The sequence below is a fragment of the Sciurus vulgaris genome, assembly GCF_902686455.1.
Source record: "Sciurus vulgaris genome assembly, chromosome: 9".
NCBI classification, from domain to species: Eukaryota; Metazoa; Chordata; class Mammalia; order Rodentia; family Sciuridae; genus Sciurus; species Sciurus vulgaris.
Genome location: NC_136469.1, coordinates 143,121,115 through 143,138,587, shown reverse-complemented (window position 1 = coordinate 143,138,587; position 17,473 = coordinate 143,121,115). Strand labels below are relative to the sequence as shown.

The window sequence follows — 17,473 nt, the reverse complement described above, 5'->3', positions numbered from 1 at the left end:
ATGAAAACAAGGCAGGTGGCAAAGGCTGGCCACCAGGAGCCTCCAGGAAGTCTCTGGAGAGTGGTCAGCCTCTGGGTCCTTCCCCAGCAGCCATCACTGACGTGCCCCCAAGAGACAGGAGCTGGTTCTCAACAGGAGAATGACTCGCCGGGCCGGCTAGTCTCCTAACACACCAGGAAATGAGGAGCCCGCGTGATGGCCCCGGTGCTGTGGCCTGCAGGAGGCAGGGTGGGTGAGGGTACGCTGGGTGTGTGTCCCAAAGCCGCACTCACCGCCTCTCGCCGTCGCAGGGGCCTCCTGAGGCCTGGCTGGCTCTCGGCTGCAGGGTGAGCTCACGGCCTCACTCTGGACCTTGCGCCCGCTGCCACAGCCTCCAGAGGGCCCTGCAGGCTCCCAGCCCATCTTGGTTGGCTGCCCAGTGGTCACCTCCTTGGGGCTTTTCATGACCAGCCCCAGCCCCAGTGCTGAGGGCCCAGCATGCCCAGCCGGCCTGTGGAGAGAGCAGTAGACATCAGCAGAGGCCCTCGAGAGTCAGGCTGCCAAGACCCACCTGGACGTCTCTGCCAGGGTCACTGTAGGAGGACAGAGCCCATACTGCAGAGTGTCCGGCACCTCCAAGGCCTAACAGGGTCCCCAGCACGGTGCGCGGGTTGTCCTGTGAGGACGAAGCTGAGCTGGTTGTGAAATGAAGTCATAAAAACATACAGTAAGAGCCCAGGGCCTGGGAGGGTCCGTGCCCCACCCGCAGCCTTTTTCCAGGGAGCCAACTGGCCGTGGTCCCCGCCCTCTGGATTGTAGGTAACTGCCCCAGGGGTCTGACGACTCCCTCTTGAAAGTAACGAGCCTGAGAGCAGAGCCGCAGCTCCTTTTTAAAGTATTTTTTAGTTGTGGATGGACACAATAGCTTTATGTTGTTTGTTTACTGTATGTGGTGCTGAGGAAGGAACCCAGGGCCTCACACGTGCTCTGCCACTGAGCCACAGCCCCAGGGCCGCTTCTTCTCACCTGTTCTGTGAGCTGCTTCAGGTTAGAGACCCCACCTGAGGCCTGAGGCCTTGCAGATTAGGAATCTCTTTAAAAGAGGAAAAGATCCCCAAGGACGGGACGGGCCTAAGAAGATGCCGAATAACCTGTAAATGTTGCCAGACACTGTGGACCAGGGCTCAGATTTTGGAGTTTTTCCTCTGGGCCGCCACATAGAATCAAGTTTGGAGTTCTCTATGAGTGTTCTCCATCCGTCTGTTTCCAAACACCCACCTGCCCCTGGGAAGGGGACCTTGGCCCAGCCTGCAGTTCTGGTCTGGGACTCAGCTGCACCGGGAATCTGGCCTGGGATCACCATGCTTCTAATGACAGCCCCTCCCTACTGGAGCTGGCCCCAGGGGGCTCAGTCTCTCCCACCAACAGAGGTCCATGCAATCTGCTCGGTGGTCCCTGGAGCCCCTCCAACTTTGAGGCTCCCATTAGTCAGAGAGCCCAGGACACAGGTGCCCTGGGAAGGCAGGTGAGGTGGGACACCTGGTCAGGAGCTGGTCATTATGCCTCACGCGTTCCTGGGGTCAGGCTGAGCAAGGGCTTTATAGCCAGGCAGTCCCTGCTCCCAGGTCTGTGGCTTTGTCACTCATCTTAGGACACACTGTCTCCTTTCGTGCTTCAAACTTGGGCATAGGAGACACTTAGCCCTGCCACCCAGGCAGACCCCTAACTGTGGCTACTGGGACTTGGTCAGCTGTATCACTCAGGGAGGGCAGCAGGTGACTGATGGCCATCCTCCCCCACAGGGAAGGCTGGGAAGACCTGGCTTGGCACGCCCAGCCCTGAGGCCTGGCACATTTCGAGCCTGACCGTTTGCTGACTGTGAGCCAGGACTTTCAGCCCTGGTGGTGCATAGTGGTCCCCGGGCGCCGAGGTAACTCCACCATGACTCCTCTACAGACCAAAGTGCAAGTCTGCCTCCTGTGACCTGCCCCTTTCTTGGTAGATGTGGGAGACAGACCTGGATCATGTCAGGGCCAGCTGCACGGGGTTTGGGCTCAGACGTGCTTCGGCCCCAGTCAGGGACAGCTAGCTGCACTGCAGTCTCCAGTCTCTACCCTGGTCCCAGGCCAGGAACTCAGCAGAGGACAGAGAAGGAGCAGGCAGGGCCACTGCAGAGGCACTTGGGGACTGGGGCCCAGTATGCAGGACACAGGCTGCAACAAATGAGGCACAGTGTGCCCCTAAGGGCAGAGAGGGCCACCAAAGCCTTTAACCAGTAGTAAGGGGCTCGATTCTGAATGTCTGAAAGTTTGTTTTAGTGTCTGTACCAGAGATGCTGGCTGCAGTGGTACACACCTGTGATCCCAGTAACTCAGGAGGCTGAGGCAAGCGAATCTCAAGTTCAGGGTCAGCCTGGGCGATTCAGTGAGACCCTGTCTCAAACTAGTTAAAAAGGGCTGGGGGCGTGGCTTGGTGGCAGAATGCCTATGGGTTCCATTCCTAACACTGCAGAAAGGAATGTATTCAAGAGTTCCTGTGGAGGTGCGGCTGTTGGGGGCTTGCCTTTGCCCACCTCGAATTGTCACGAAGCAGAGGCAGCTGAGTCCACTCTAGATGCAGCATGGATGCCATCCCACATCAGGTACTTACAGACCATGTCCCCATCCTTAGCCCTGGATGGTTCCAGGTAGCAGGTTCTACAATGGGAACTGAGGGTCACCTAGCCCCAGAGATGGAGGGAAGGGTATTGGGTAGTCAGGGAAGGCTCTCTGGAGGAGGCGCTCGTGGTGAAGGGCCTTGGTCCAGGGTGGCCAGGTGCTGGCAAGGCCTACAGAAGACCCGAGGCTGGGAGGTGGCCTCCGCGAGCTCCCAACCTGCCCAGCTGTCTCCTGCCTGCCAGTCCTGTGTGAAACCTGATGGTCGGCTTGTGGCCAAGTCCTTCTTGTCCCCAAGTCCTTCTTGTCCCCAGCCATCTCTGAAGGGCAGGGATGGGGACTGGGGTGGGTAGATGGAAAGGGGACATCAAATCAAAGGGCACACAAGGGTGGGGTCCCTCATGCCTGCAGAAACCCCTTGCCCCCTTTGGGGAGCTGCTTAGCCCTGAGAGGCCAGTGAAGGCCTGAGAACAGGCCCACTACAGAGCCAAGAGGCCAGCGGATCTGGACCCTGGGAGCACAGAGTGCCATGGAGGTGATGGGCCGCTGGACAGTTTGTGTCCACCAGGACAAGCCCCCTGCTGGAAGCCACCCTCTCCTGGGCATGCCTGAGGGGCTCCTCGGCACCCTTTAGGATTTAGCCCGACGCCCTGGCCACCTCCCCCAGCCCTGAGTCCAGCCCAAGCCTCAAGCTTTGCTTTCTTCCCCTGCCCACTTTGCCCAGCTGCCACGCTGGCTCCAACCGTGGTGACGCCCACTGTGGGCCCAGGTCTTCACGACTGGAGGCCAGGCTGTCCGCTGTCCTCCGGGCAGAAGCCGGCAGAGGCACCTCCACAGAGCCTGACTGCAGCCTCTTTTTTTTTTTTTTAAATATTTCTTGTTTTCCGTGGACCTTTATTTTATTTATGTATTATATGTGGTGCTAAGAATGGAGCCCAGTGCCTCCCACATGCCAGGCGAGCGCTCTGCCACTGTGCCCAGTCCCTGACTGCAGCCTTTTGATGTGTACAGGGCCTGTAGCTTCTGACCCCACCCTGCTGGGGTCCCGGGCCGCTGCCACATCTCCCTTCAAAAGCCAGGTGAATGCCCTTGCTGCAGGCAGAGCTGGTGTCCCGGCAACCCAGGAGGTGTTGGCACCACCTTCCGATGCCAGGCTGCCTGCCTCCCCCGGTCAGGAAGTGGCCCATTCCAGGAGGGCCCAGGGCCTCACGGGCTTGGCACAAAGCTGGTGCTCAGGGACAGTTTCCCGAGAAAAAGGGAAGGCTCCCCAGGCTCAGGGAACTTCCTGCCTGCTAGGCGAGGGAAGCGGAGCAGTCAACACACACATGAGGCTCCTACGCAGAGGAGGAAGTGGGCTCAATCTCTGCAGGACGGTTCCCTGCCCTGGGGCTGCACGAAGCAGCCTCCCCTGGCCGCAGGCCTTCTGGCTGCTGCTCACCATAGCAGAGGCACCCCAGAGGGAGGCCTGGAGCAGGAGCTCGCTCTCCCTGGGGTTGGCTGCTGAGTTTCAGTGACAGTCTGCAGGGACTGCCTCCTCCTGGCTTTTGCCATACTCCTCTCGGTTCCTCAGAGACACAACCCCAGGCCTGGGCAGCAAAGCCTTGGCCCCAGGCCTTGTCCAGCATCCAACCCCAGAATTTGCTGCCAGAACATAGAGACCTAGGTTCAATTTTGGGAGAGGAGGATGCTCTGTGCCTCAGTTTACCCACCCAGATGAGAATGAAAATGCCCACGAGGGATCATGTGGACTGAGCAGAGGGCATGCTGGTTCCTGGAGCTCAGCCAGCCTGGGCTGGACCCGGGAGGAGATGCCGCCCGCTGGCCCTGACTGACTCGGGAGGCCTGGCCAGAGCTATCGCTGGGCTTGGACTGAACACATACTCTGAGGGACCCTCCAGCCCTGTCCCCTTCACCAGGAAGCAGCCAGAGGGAGGCCTGGTCACCCTGCACACTGGAGTGACAGGAGAAAGTGCATGACCCCAAATTCATGCCCACTGGGACCTCAGACAGCCCTCACTTGCAGCTCATCTTCAGCTGAGCTAAGTTAATGCTGGACAAAGGTGGCCCTCAACCCGGTGCCTGGCAAAGAGGTGGACACACAGAGGAGATCACGTGCCCACAGAGCCGGAGCCTGGGTGGTCGGCCACAGGCCCAGCAGCCCGGTCTCCAGAAGCAGGGAGAGCAGGACCCTCTGCAGGGCCTCCGGGTGCCGCCTGGCCCTGCTGCTTCCTGTCTCCACCTTCTGGACTCCAGGACCCTGAGGGCACTTTGTGTTGCTGGGAGTCACCAGAGGGTCACGACGTGTTAGGGCAGCTGAGGGACAGGACCAACCCCATCCCTTTCTCTCTGCAAAGTGGGGCTGCGGGTACCCACGTCATGGCGTTGGTGGGGAGTCAGTGACTTCTCACATGACATGCTGGCACAGGGCCCAGCAAGGGGGCCTCAGCCCATCAACCCCGGCCCCCCAACTCCCCTGACTCTGCCTGGCCATTGTCTCACCTGAGCTCAGACAGGGTGGGGTCCTGGCCCCTGGGGACGTCACCCTAGGCCTGCAGAGGTCTCAGTAGGGCATACAAGCGCATGTCCCGGCGGGAGGTGGGGGTGGACCTGGGCCCAGGTCTCCCCAGGAATTCTTGGCTGGAGGCCCTGGTCGAGACACTCAACCTGTTTGTTGATGTGAAAAGACCCAGGGTGCCTTCGGAGTGGCCTGATCACACCACAGTGGCACTTTGGTGGTGTGGAGGTGCCACGCTAGCACTTATGCCAGGGTGACCTGCGATGACCCAGGGCCAGGGCACGCTGGGGACCCACTGGCCCCAGAATCCCTTGCTCCTGGCTCTGTTCCCACGTCCCACCCAGACCCTGGGGCACAACCCCTGAGGGTCAGTGTGATCGCGAGGTCGCCCGAGGGGCTTGTCAAACAAAGTCATAGTGTGAGAATCCCTGAGAGGGTCCAGCAGCACCCTGGGGGTCTCTGTGACTGCCTCCCTTGCCCCGCCCCTCCCAGACAAGTCTGAAGAGCTTCCCAGAAAGTGGACGGTGGGAAGCTGTTCCTGGACACGACGGCCACTGTGTCTCCGCCATCAAAGCTGCCGGCGGGTCCACCGCCTCCCTGCCCGGGCCCGCTGTACCTGAGCTCTGCTCCACAGACACCTCTCAGCCCACCAGGCCAAGGACGCAGGGGGCCTGTCCCGGCTCTGCTTACTGCTGGCGGGCCACAAGGCTGTCCACAGCTGGCCGGGGCAGTCCACAGCAGACTGACTGCGAGCAGCCGCCACCGCCCCTGCTTCCTGCCCCACTTCCTCCAGGGCCTGGGGCCAGTGAGGAGAGGCAGGCGCAGCCGCTGGCTGCGATTGATCATTAGCCCCTTCCTGGGCGGGTGCCAGGCCCTATCTCTGCCTGCCCACTACCAGCCCCGGGTTCTGGGGTAGAGGCCAGGGGCTCCCAGGCTCCCATCTGGTGCTGGGATTGGGGAAGTCCACTAGCTAGTGGCCCTCAGCACTGCCGGCTCTGCTCTCTGTTCCCCTTCCACTTCTGCACACGTGGATACACACGTGTGCATGCCCAGACGTGTGTGGGCATAAGGACACAGAGACCACGTGGCAGGGCAGACGTGGGCACACAGACATTTACAGCTCCTCACTCCTGCGCCAGGTCATAGGAACGTTCTGAGAGGAGAGGGGACATCGTGCTCCTCAGCTAGCCAGCGTCCCCCGCTGGGGGGACTGGCCCAGTGGTCCATCTCTTTACCTGCCTTCTGGGGGCAGCCCTGGGGGCTTGGGAGCAGGAACCTTCCTAGCTGGCCAAGGCTGGGGCTGTGACAGAACCCCTGGTCCTCTCCCTGGGAGCTCAGGAAGAAGCAGGAACTGAACGTGGGTCAGCCTCCTGCCCCTTGCCCTCTCTGTGCACGTCCCTCCGGCTGGGGCTGGCTGTGCCATGCCCTGGCCACAGGCCTGGGAGCATCCTCCTCCTCACTCCTGTCTCCCTCTCTGAGGGACCACGCACTGGCATGCATGCCAACCACACTCTGCCCATCTCTGGAGGGTGAAGACCCCAGGCGTGCTGACCTTCCCTGAGGCCTATGTTTCTGGAAGCTGAGCTGGAAGAGGTCCCGGATGGGCTCCCTGTCCACACAGGGTCTGGAGGCATTTCCTCTCCCGGCCATTGTCCCATGCTGCAGCCCAAGATCCAGTATCCTGTTTGTCTACAGCTGGGCTCTGGCCACAGCCCGGGGGATTTTCCGGGAGCCTCTCTGACTGTGTGTGGGCACCTGCCTCCTCCCAGCTCTGTGGCCCTCCTGACAAAGGAGCAGGTGTTCTGGGTCCAGGGCTTTCCATCCGGGTCTCTCCTGGGGCTGCTGGACGCAGGGCAGAAGCTCAGGGCCCTGCCCGTCAGGGGCTGCCTACAGCCCTGCACAGCTAGCATTTCTGTGACCACCTGTCCCTTTCCGGAGCTCAGTGTGCCCCCTTGCAGGTGGCAGCTCTGGGCACGGAGCTCTCTAAGTGCCTCCCAGCTCAGTGGTTCTGCCCCAGACGTGGCAGTAGTGAGCTCAAGTTGACTTGTAAGGAAGACCCTTGAGGTGGTCCTCGTCCTGTGGGTCTCCACAGCAGCCTGGCCAGTGTGAACATGCTCGTGACTGTTGCACAGCTGAGCAGATGCCCGAGTCCCTGTTGCCCGCCTCCTCACTGTCCCAGGCTCTCGGTGCCTGACCTATAGCCTGACCTGCCCACCCAGGAGCCCAGGAGGCTGTCCCTGCCCAGAGCACCAGTGACCAAGCACCCATGCCTTCAAGCACCAAACCCCAAAGCAAAGACCACTCTGTCCCTTTTCCCTCGTCACAGAGTCCAGCTGGTGCCATTGACTCTACCAGGCCTGCCAGCCAGTGACCTGCAGGCAGGACCCAGGAGGCTCTGGTGGAGCTGGGTGGGAAGCGACAGCCCCGAGGGTGGGCTCCCTGCGAGGAGCAAGCATGCGCCAGGAGAAGCTCCTGCCCAGCATGGAGGCTGCAGAGGCTGGCACTCCAGGCTAGAGGGCGCCTCGCCCAGCCAACGCAGGAGCCACAGTGCCCAGGGCTTCTCCTGAGACTAAACGCAAGGGCAGGGCACACCCAGGACAGGAGACAGCTCACCTGGGAAGGTGGCTCCAAGTGCCACAGGAGCAGAGGCTCTGGGAAGACCCAGGCGGAGGCTGCGCCAGCTCCACCTCCTCAGGGCGACCGGGCTTTGGGCCAGGCCTCCTCCAACGCACACTGCTGCCCCTGCCGCCCCCCACACCGTCCACGTGGAACATGCCCAAATGTGCCAGCCCGGAGGCACTGGGAAGGGCCTAAACCTGTCCCTAGTCCATCCTGAGGAAGTCCCATCCCACGCACCAGCACCCAGTATGGCCTCCAAGTCCCCAAGCCCTTTGGAGGCCTGCTTGGTGGCCGAGCACCCTGGGGCTCCAAGGGAGGGGGCCCCGGCCTTCCACCTCCTGCTGACTGACGGCTCTTGTCTCCGTGTTTTCTAGTCCAGTAGGGAAAACGGTGATCACTGCCATCAAATAAAGACAAATGGCCTTTCTGATGGTGTTCTTTGAGAGCAGGTCTCTGGGACAGCTATGAAGCTGTGAGCTGCACCCTGTGGAGGGTCCTGCTGGAAAGGGGTTCAGCCCCCCACAAGCATGCCGGGGTCCCCTGCACGGCGGGCCCATCCCCACCTCCAGGTAGCTCTGGGGTTGGAGCTGCCCAGCCTGGCGTGATGGCAGCCGCACTGCCCCAGCCTTCCTCCTAGTCCCGCCAGGTCTCATGGACAAGAGGGCACAGGAAGCCAGGGAGGGAGGGGAGGGCGAGGTCCCGGAAGTCTTCCTGGAAGTGGAGGCTCTTGGATAAACTTAGAGGGAAATACCAGGCGAAGAGGGAGGGTACAGGGCAGCCAGGGACAGGGAGGCTCAGGAGAGCATGCAGCCCGGCACAGCTCAGACAGCTGTGCCCAGACACGCACAGCCAGAGCCTCCACCGCCACTCAGGCATCAGGACAGAGGCCTGGCACCCTGGCCCCAGGGCCGGTCTGCAGCAGGCCATCAACACCCACCCCAGGACTGCAGAGGCCCCAGATGGCTCCAGCAGCCGAGGCCTCCCCATGGGCCTTCCAGGCCAGACACGGCCTGCCAGAGCCCCTGGTTGTTCTAAAACATGGTGACCCTCAATGTAGGGCTGACGCTTGCTCACGGCTCTGCCGTCCTAGCGAGAAGGCAGGCAGACAGGAGTCAATGGGCAGGCCAGGTGGCCACCAGGGCGACTTTAGGAAGCAGGGTCTGGGTTGGGCCCACAGATGTGGTTGTGGACCTGGCTGCAGGCCAGGGAGGGGCTGCAGGTGATGGGGAGGCAGCTCTGGACCACGGCAGGTGAGGGGCCAGTGGCTCGCACCTCGAGAGCCCGGAGTCACTGGCCTTGGTCACACAGAGCTGGAAGTGAAGAGCCCAGCCACCAGGCAGGGCCAGGGCCACGGTCCCTGGAGGAGCATGGAGTGGGCGGCCTCAGCTCTCTGGCCGCAGAGCAGGCTGCAGGTGTGACGTGTAACTGCCTCCCAACTCTGCTCCACCCTGCTGAGAACCGAGCAGACAGCACAGCAGTCGAGTCCCTGTCTCAGAAGTGGAGACGGGCTCAGTGAGGACGCCCCCACCAACAAACGGGGAGACAGAGGCTCAGAAAGACCTTCACCCACATGTGCTGGGAGGGGAGCCCCTGGGGTCTACACGGGGCTTTCACTTCAAGTGACTCTAAGGCACCAGCCCCTGGCCAGATTCTGAACGAGGTGTCCCCCAAATGGCAAAGACGCCTGGCACACGTGACTCCAAGCAAGCCCTGCAGACCTAAGGACAGAGGAGAAACCCGCCCTGAGGTTCCTTCCCAGGCTCGCACCCCAGGGACAGTGCTGGAAGCCTCCAGCTGGACCAGCATCAGGCTGGCACCAGAAGAGTGGGCGTCCACTGCTGGTCCACAGAGAGGACGGAACAGGCCCCGTGGGCGGCACTTGGTCCGTTAGTGATTTCTGTGCTTAGCACTGAAACCAGCAAAAACACGCACCCAGCACCACGATTTCAGGAACTGCGGTTTGCAAGACAAGGCTGAAGGCTTCCCAGATGACTACTGGCCCCTGGCCCCGGATGAGTGGCTGGGCGCGGGCTCCGTGCCTACAGGAAGCAGCCGGCACTTCCCGCGCCTCCGCCTGCAGCTAGGGCGCCCTCCGCCGTCTGGCCTAACCCTGAGCACCGCAGGACCAGGGCGTGCCAGCTGTCAGGGCAGGGGTGGCCCTCCAGCCTGGGAAGTCAGACTCCACAGCCCAGCAGGTTCTGCACCTCCCTGGACAAGCACGGCCAGAACAGAGCTTCTCCTCGGGGGTGACGGGAAGGTGGGCCGCTCCATAGGCAGGGCTCTTAGAAGAGGGACATGGACTCCTCACGCCCCAAACACAGAGCTGTGGCCGCCGGAGGAGGGTGAGCAGAAAGGCCCCTCTGCCTGCAGAGGAGAGGCCGGGCTGTGCACCCAGGCAATGCCACAGCCTCTTCAGGACATGGAGAAGCGAGGGCCAGGCTTGCAGCCCACAGTGCTGGGAGGGCCACCTGACTGCGGGCTGCGGGGGCCCAGAGGAGGCAGGAGTAGGAGGCCCCAGACGGGGGCCACAGTGGGTGCTTCATGGCTGCCATTCTCCCCAAGAACATGTGAAAGGGGCCCAGATCATAGACAAGACCCTGACGCCCCAATCCCAAGGGCTCTCACTCCCCAGGACTCCAATATTCCTGAGTCGGGGTGGGAGTTCGACTGGAATTCCTGACAGTCCCGCAGCCCAGTCATCCCTGTTGATCTTGACTTTGCCTTGTGCAAACATTAACCTGACCCCAGCACTGGCCACCCAGACCCCTCTGTGGGGAGCGAAGTCCTCCCAGGCCAGGCACCTCTCCCTGGAGCTGAGGCTCCCAGCCAGTCCACTACCTGCCAGGTGGGCAGGAGCTCTGGGCAGGACTTCTGCAGACTGCATCCTCAGCCCACCTCAGGCTACAGGAAGTGTGGGCAGAGCTGCTGGGCATCCCAGGCAACCTTGGCATGTGTGGGGTACTGCCCATTCCACTCCCTCAGCTGCTGTCCACTCTGGCCAGGGCTGTGACCCTTGCCAGCTCGAGTCAACCACCCACCCCCGTGCCTCAGAACGATCTTGCCTCAGTCACCAGCACTGTCCACGCTGCCACAGCCTGACGCTCCTGCCTGACCATGTACCTGCCTCTCAAGGGTCCACCCTGCCAACCACAGCCCCTGCTGTATACCTTCTCCTCTAGACCACAGAGTCACCTTCTAGGGTCCTTGCTCCTTGGGGGTGAGTGCACAGAGGCAGGCACTTCTAGAACCTTCTACCCACCCTGCTGGCTTTGCCAGGGCTCTGACTCAGACCGAAAGCTGGAGGCCGCACCTCCTGGGCTTCCCCAGACAGGTGTCTTGCAGCCAGAATGGAGCAAGGCCCCCAGCACCAGGAGGCACCCAGCGCAGGACCCTCACCTCCCCACGCAGATCTGTCCAGCCCCCGGCCACCCTCAGCCCTCTGTCCCACAGCGTCCTCCACACCTGCCTCACTTCTCCAGACTCCCTAACACCAGGCCAGCCAGTGATCGCAGCCTGGAGGCCCGTCTTCTGTGTGGTGGCCAGGCCCTCCGACCGCCCGCACATGCCTAACGCCCCTCATGGCCCTCCAGGGAGTGTGCTGGCAGGGTCCGCACCCGCTGCCCCAGCCTGGCACAGCACAGCACTCTGCAAGGGTTAAGGGAATGACTAACAAGCAGAGTTGCCAGCAAGGGGGACTGGCCATGTCTGCGCACAAAGGCCACCACGCTGATGACAGCAGATGGCCCATGTTCTCTGGATGGCTCGGCGGCTCCCGGGCAGTGGGCATGCCAGGCCAGTGGTGCCGGACATGCCCCTTCCATGCACATCCTTCCTGCTCCTCGGGGGCAGCTGTGAGGGAGTCACTTGGAGCCAGGTGTGGGGGCTCATGAGGCAGGGGGAGCCTGCGTGAGGCCCGGGATGAGGCCAGTGGACGGTGCTGGGCAGCATCTGGCCCCAGCCCCCTGCAGCTCCCATGGGGTCTCTGGAGAGAGGGACAGGGTGGTCCTCATTGGCAGGCCCTCCCAGCAGACTCTGAGCTGCACACCCTGGGCGGGCACACCCACACCTGCACGCCCTGGCGCCCAGCTGTGATGTTTCCCAGGTGACATCACAGGGTATGGCCCAAGGGCACTGCTTTGATGCCAGGCCAGGAATGGGCCTCCAGGGCTCCCCTCACTGCCCAGGAGGGTGCATACCCTCCAGCCCCTCAGTGCACAGAGGACAGTGTGGCTGGCGGCCAGAGATGGCGGGTCTGCACCTGGGTACACCTCCACCGGCTGGCTCGGCACCCAGGTGTGTGGTGAAGCAAATTCTGGAACAGCTGCCAGACTGGAATCCCCGGGCGGTGGCTCCCCTGCTCTGCCTTGGCTGTCTGCCCGGCCCCACACCCGCCCACACAGAGAAAGGGGCTCCACCAAGGAAGGCTCACATTGTCCTTGGTCTTCAACAGGGACAGGGTTGGCAGGTGGCCTCACCCAGCCCAAGCCCAGCACTAAGCCCTGGGACACGGCTGAAGCAGATGCCCTGCCTTCCGGAGCTCCCAGCAGGCAGGCACTGTGAGCCAGCCTTGGAGCATGAAGGACTTGTGGGACACAGTCCCCAGGAGGAGGCACATAGGAGGGACCTGGAGCATTCCGCAGTGCAGGAAGAAAGAAGCATGACGGACAGGCTACGCCGGGGGCCGGCTGCTGGCCGGCTGGTTGACGGATGGATGGAAGATTGATGATAGACCAACTGTACCCTAAAGTGATGAGACTGTGTCTTTCTGAGGACGTAGGAGCTACTGAGAGAGCTCCGGATACCCAGGGTGGGGCACATGCCTGTAGTCCCAGCTCCTCAGGACGGGGAGGCGGGAGGATTGGAGATTTGAGGCCAGACTGGGTCACTTTGGGAGACCACATCTCAGAATAAATTTTTTAAAAAGGGCTGGGGAGGTGGCTTAGTGGTAGATCACTAGCCTAGCATGCTCCAGTCCGTGGATTCCATTCCCAGGTCTGCAAAATAAGTGAAATAATATAAGGAACTGGGGGTGTAGCTCAGTGGTAGGGCACCTCCCGCCCATGTGTGGGACCCTGGGTTCCATCCCCAGCACCTCCAAACAAACAAACGGAGGCTCCCAATGGGCTCAGCCAGGATGGCTGGAATAACGACATAACGCAGTATTAGATCCCAGCCCCACGTGCAGCATGAATGTCCCCAAGCCCACACTGGTTTGTGTAGGTGGCTGGATGACCTAGGGAGGGGGAGAAGCCCAGCTCCACGCAGGCTCCAGAGGAGCCAGGGGGCTGCGGGGCCTGAGGCGGGCAGCTGCCCTGTGGCTCACAGTGGGCGGGTGCGGCGTGCGGGGCAGAGGCCAGCTTGCGGCCACCAGACAGGCACGCCTCCCAGGTGAACCACCAGTGGGAGAGTCCTGCGCAGCCTGTGACCTTGACACCTGTGGCAGGGATGCCACCTCACCCTGGCTTCCTCCCCAAACCCGTTGTGTGAGGACAGGTGTGGCCGGGTGGCTTGGGGACAATTGAGGACATGAACTCTGCTTGGCAGCCAGGGAAGGCTCTTCCTGGAGGAGAGACTCCTGAGCAGGGCTGGCACACGGACAGGTGTCCAGCAGGAGGGGAGGTTGGAGCCCTGGGAAAGGCCCAGACTGGACGGGGTAGCAGGGAGGAGGGTGGGCAGAGGGGAAGGAATGGGGCTGCAGGAGGGACCCAGCCAGGGGACGTGTGGCCAGCAGTGCCCAGCATGGGGACGCTCCAGTTCCCGTCTATTGTCTTGAGATACATGAAACGAGACTCAGTCTTAGTAGTGTGAACTAAGTGGTCACTTCCTGATTGGGCCCCTTGCCGCGTGCCTCACAGGGCCGGGTCCCCACCCTCCGTGGGGAGGGAGGGCTGGGCTGGCGGCGCAGATCCTGCTCACCCTGCATCTCTCGCACACCCTGGGCAGGCTGCAGGGAGCAAGGTGCTGTCAGGCCACCTGCAGGCAGGTAATCAACACCTTGAAAACCACAACTGTGTTCACCCTTTGACCAGCACCTCTCCCGGCTTCTCTGCTGCCTGTGTGTGAGGTTGCGATAGGTCTGTTGATAAGGCCAACACCCTAGGGCCACCGAGGTGTCGGGGCATCTCCCCAGCTCTGCCCCATGCAGCAGAAAGGGAGGACCTGCCCCGTGTGCCAGCAGGGAAAGACCTCTGCAGCACACGGAGCCAAAGAAGGGGCACCGGCCACAGCCTCCTCTCAGGGCCTCAGGGTGAAAGAGACCAGGGACAGCACCCACCCCAGCCCGGGCAGGGGCCAGCAACCACCGGGGACTGGGCGGCTGTGGAACTTTCTGGATCATGTGGTGAGGGCAGACCCGTGGCACCAAGTGTCTCTCCAAAGACCCTGACCCCTAGGGCACAGGGAAAGTCCAGAGGAACAGCTGGAGTGGGCAGCGCCCCAGGAGGTACAGGGTGACAAGGCAGCTGGTGGCCTGCGTTCCCGATGTGTGGGACGACCCATCAGAGGGGACAGGAAAGGAGGAACCCGACGGGTGGGAAGCAGGGGTCCTGACAGAGTGTGGACGGCAGTTAGCACACACTTCCTGCTGCTTCGCGAGCTGCCCCAGCAGGTGTGAGAACTCTGCGCCCGCCCGCTCCCCTGCCTCACACGCCTAGTGCACGCCCCTTGCACACCTAGTGCACGCCCCCGACAAAACTGCAGAAAAGGCCCAGCCCCTGGGATCCCAGCAGGTCCCAAGGCTGAGGCAGGAGGATCGCAAGTCCGAACAGCCTCAGTAACTTAGTGAGGCCTAGGCAACTCGGCCGACCCCACCCGTCTCTAAATAAAACACACGGGACTGGGGTGTGGCTGAGTGGTAGAGCACCGGGTTCAACCTCCAGCACTGCAAAATAATAATGACGATATAATAATAATAATAATAATAACAACAACAAATGATAATAGTAATGAGAACTGAGCAGGCAGAAGAAGCTGGATGTCTGGAGGGCAAACCATTAAGGCCCAAGGACACACGCTGTGGGTGGGAGCCGGGCTGGAGCTCAGCGCAGGGCTGACATCCCAGGCCACCTTCGTTCCCAGCCTGGGAATGACCCAGGAGTCCCGGCGCCCCCTCTGCTTCCGTGGTGAACCTGGTTTCTCCGTACTGTCCAGCAGGACAAGGAGACTGAGGCAGGTCTTTGGAGCAGCACCCCACCTCCAGCAGCTGCCTGCCTGAGGTGCCAGACCCCCGGGCCACCCCTGCCCTGGGGAGGAGGGCCCACTCCCTCATGGTAAGCTGAACTGCCCCTGGACCCACGCAGTCCTGACCCAGATCCAGACCAAGGTCCACCCCTGCCCAGGCCAATCCCTGGGCCCCAGGCTCACTGCGAGAATGGAGAAACAGGCTCAGAGATGTCCACGGCCTGTCCTGCTGCCTACTCACCCGCAGGGTCTCCTGCACAAAGTCTACACTCCCCTGCTAGGGCCGGCCTCAGAATCCCTGGGGCCAGGGGACAGGGGCAGCCGCCCCTCTGCTGCTCAGGTCAGGCCCCTCTGCTCACCTGGCCAGCCCCTGCCACTCTAAGGCCCCCCAGCTACTGGCAGGGACTTTGGCCTCAGGGCAGGGGACGGCTGCGTGGGGGATGGGGAGGAAGGAGCTCTGGAATCCCGGAGCCCCTGGAGCTGCTCCAGGGAGGCAGGGCAGCCGCGAAGGGGACACGACCCTGCCACAGACCAGGGCTCCCGATCCTCGGAGGGCCACCAGCACTGCACCGTCATCTGCAGCCCCGGGGACACAGCTGCGAACACCCCAGATGCTCCCACCTCATATACAGGAAACCCAGGCTCTGGAGGAGCCGCCGCCCGAGGCACTCGGCCAGGAAAGAGGCCTCCAGACTCCCCTTTCCAGCAGGCCCTGCTGGCCGGTGTCAGCTCCAGGGAGATGGCAGCCCGCCCCACAGCACACGGCCCGTCACTTCTCAGTCGGGGACACCAGGCTGCCCTTCTGTGGTCACCCGAGAGAGATCCTGCCCTTCCAGTGGTTTCAGCTGCCCCCCCGACTTGTGCCCACTGTCCCTGGCCTCACCTGTCCACACAGGTGAACCTGGATGTCAGACTCTGAAGCCCAGCACAGAGTCTCAGCCCAGGGTTGGGACTTACCTGCCACCGGACCGTAGCTGCCCAGGCCCAGGACCCCTGCTGCTCTCCCAGCCCTCTGGATGGTGGTGGGGGCAGCACCCTGCTGGGGCTCCAGGTGCCCATCAGGTGGCTGGAGCAGGTGGTCAAGGCCCGCCTGCTGAGCAGGGCCAGCCTCCTGACCTTCCTCCTTATCAGCTGGGCCAGCATTCCAGAGCAGGGCGGGGAGAAGCAGCCCCAGCCGAGTGGAGCTTCCAGCCCCACCTGGTTTATCTGGGCTTTCAGGGGCTGGGCTGGGGAGGGGGCCGGACCTGGATGGGCACACCTACCTTCATAGAGGAAAGAGGCCCAGTCTGTGGGACAACTCCAGGGCCACCTCTTAGCTGGGACGTGCATGGCTTGGCCTCTGTGGCCAGGGCCTGGATTCTGCAGCCAGGACCTGACCCTCCCCAGGCCTCGGGGTAGCTGCCTAGAAAGTTCAGCACACATCTACTGAGCATGTGCTGTGTGTGTCCAGGCCTCCAGTACGGCCAGCAAGGATGAGCAGGGTGTCTCAGGTGGTGTCCAGAGAGACTGGTGCCTTAGCCTTACTCTGCTAGAGGTGAGAGTCACGGGGGATGTCCCTGGAGTCAGAGGTCACTAGTTCTCCCCCTACTGGGCAGCCTGTCCCAGGGTGGGCCCAGAAACCTGTAAGGACTCATCGAATGATCCTGTCATCGGGCAGGTCGAGGGACTTTCCTTCCAAATGGCTCTGTACCTTCAGATACCCCAGGTGGGCAGTTACCTGGGGTCTGTGAAGGGACCTGGGGCCCACTCCGTCCCAAGCCGCAGCAGCGGGTGGGCAGCGTCTCAGGGTGGCTGTGTGGCTAGGTGGCACTGCCTCACTTGCCCTCTGCTTCTGAGAGCCTCGTGTCGCCCACAGAGCCTGCTCGTCGGTGCCTGCTGCGATGACCACAGGGTCCTGCAGGCCCCCGTGGTCTGGGGACGCGGGCCTCCTTCCCGCAGGATTCCTCACCACACGTCCGAGGCTCTGGCGCTGATTTGGGACCAGGGCCTGGGGCCGCCCCGGCCTCGGCTGCGGTGCCTTCAGAGAGTGGAGATTTCACAAGGCCAGACATCTGGCTGGTCTTGAAAGCCCAGGCCCTTCCTCCTTATCGGCTCCCGAGGTGGCTTTCCCACCCTGCCTCCGGGCAGGAGCTGAGGCCAGCTGCTGCTTCAAGGGACCACAGTGCTGTCACAGAGGCCCTGAGGCACTGCCCCCCAGGCCACCCAGCGCCTGGGATGCCAGGGGCCCCACCGCGCCCTCCCTCAGGTGAGCTCGGCAGGCTTGACTCAGCCCCGGGCCGACCTTCAGAACCACCCACCTGGTGGCCCTGGAGCCACTCCGTCACCAGAGCAGGGGAGGCCGGTCCTGGACGCACAGGCCTACAGGGCCTGCAGCCCCGGCAGCCCTGCAGCTGGCTGGGAGGCCACCTGGAAGTCCTGGAGCTGGGGTCTGCACCCAGGCCACACCCCCAAGGATGCCCCATGGCTCAGAAGAAGCACTCCAGAGACCAGAAACTCTTTTGACCCAAGCTCGCGTTCTGTCCTCTGC

At 62.4% G+C, this 17,473-nt stretch overlaps 1 protein-coding gene across 6 annotated transcripts in view; it reads right to left on the bottom strand.

Annotated features, from left to right (window-relative positions):
- The window catches only part of SH3TC1 (SH3 domain and tetratricopeptide repeats 1), a 43,260-nt gene extending 27,196 nt beyond the window's left edge, over positions 1 to 16,064 (bottom strand). For 2 of the 6 annotated variants that reach the window (XM_079154391.1, XM_079154392.1), the window contains exons 1-2: positions 5,765 to 8,184; positions 273 to 490 (exon numbers count right to left, since the gene is read on the bottom strand). In XM_079154391.1, coding sequence (XP_079010517.1) covers positions 273 to 490; positions 5,765 to 5,994 — 448 coding nt within the window. In that variant the 5' untranslated portion in view covers positions 5,995 to 8,184. Of the gene's footprint in view, positions 1 to 272; positions 491 to 5,132; positions 5,723 to 5,764; positions 8,185 to 15,187; positions 15,324 to 15,903 lie in introns of those variants that run through there. The other 4 variants (XM_079154388.1, XM_079154389.1, XM_079154387.1 and 1 more) reach the window with 4 other exon arrangements.
- Between the last annotated feature and the right edge of the window lie 1,409 nt (positions 16,065 to 17,473).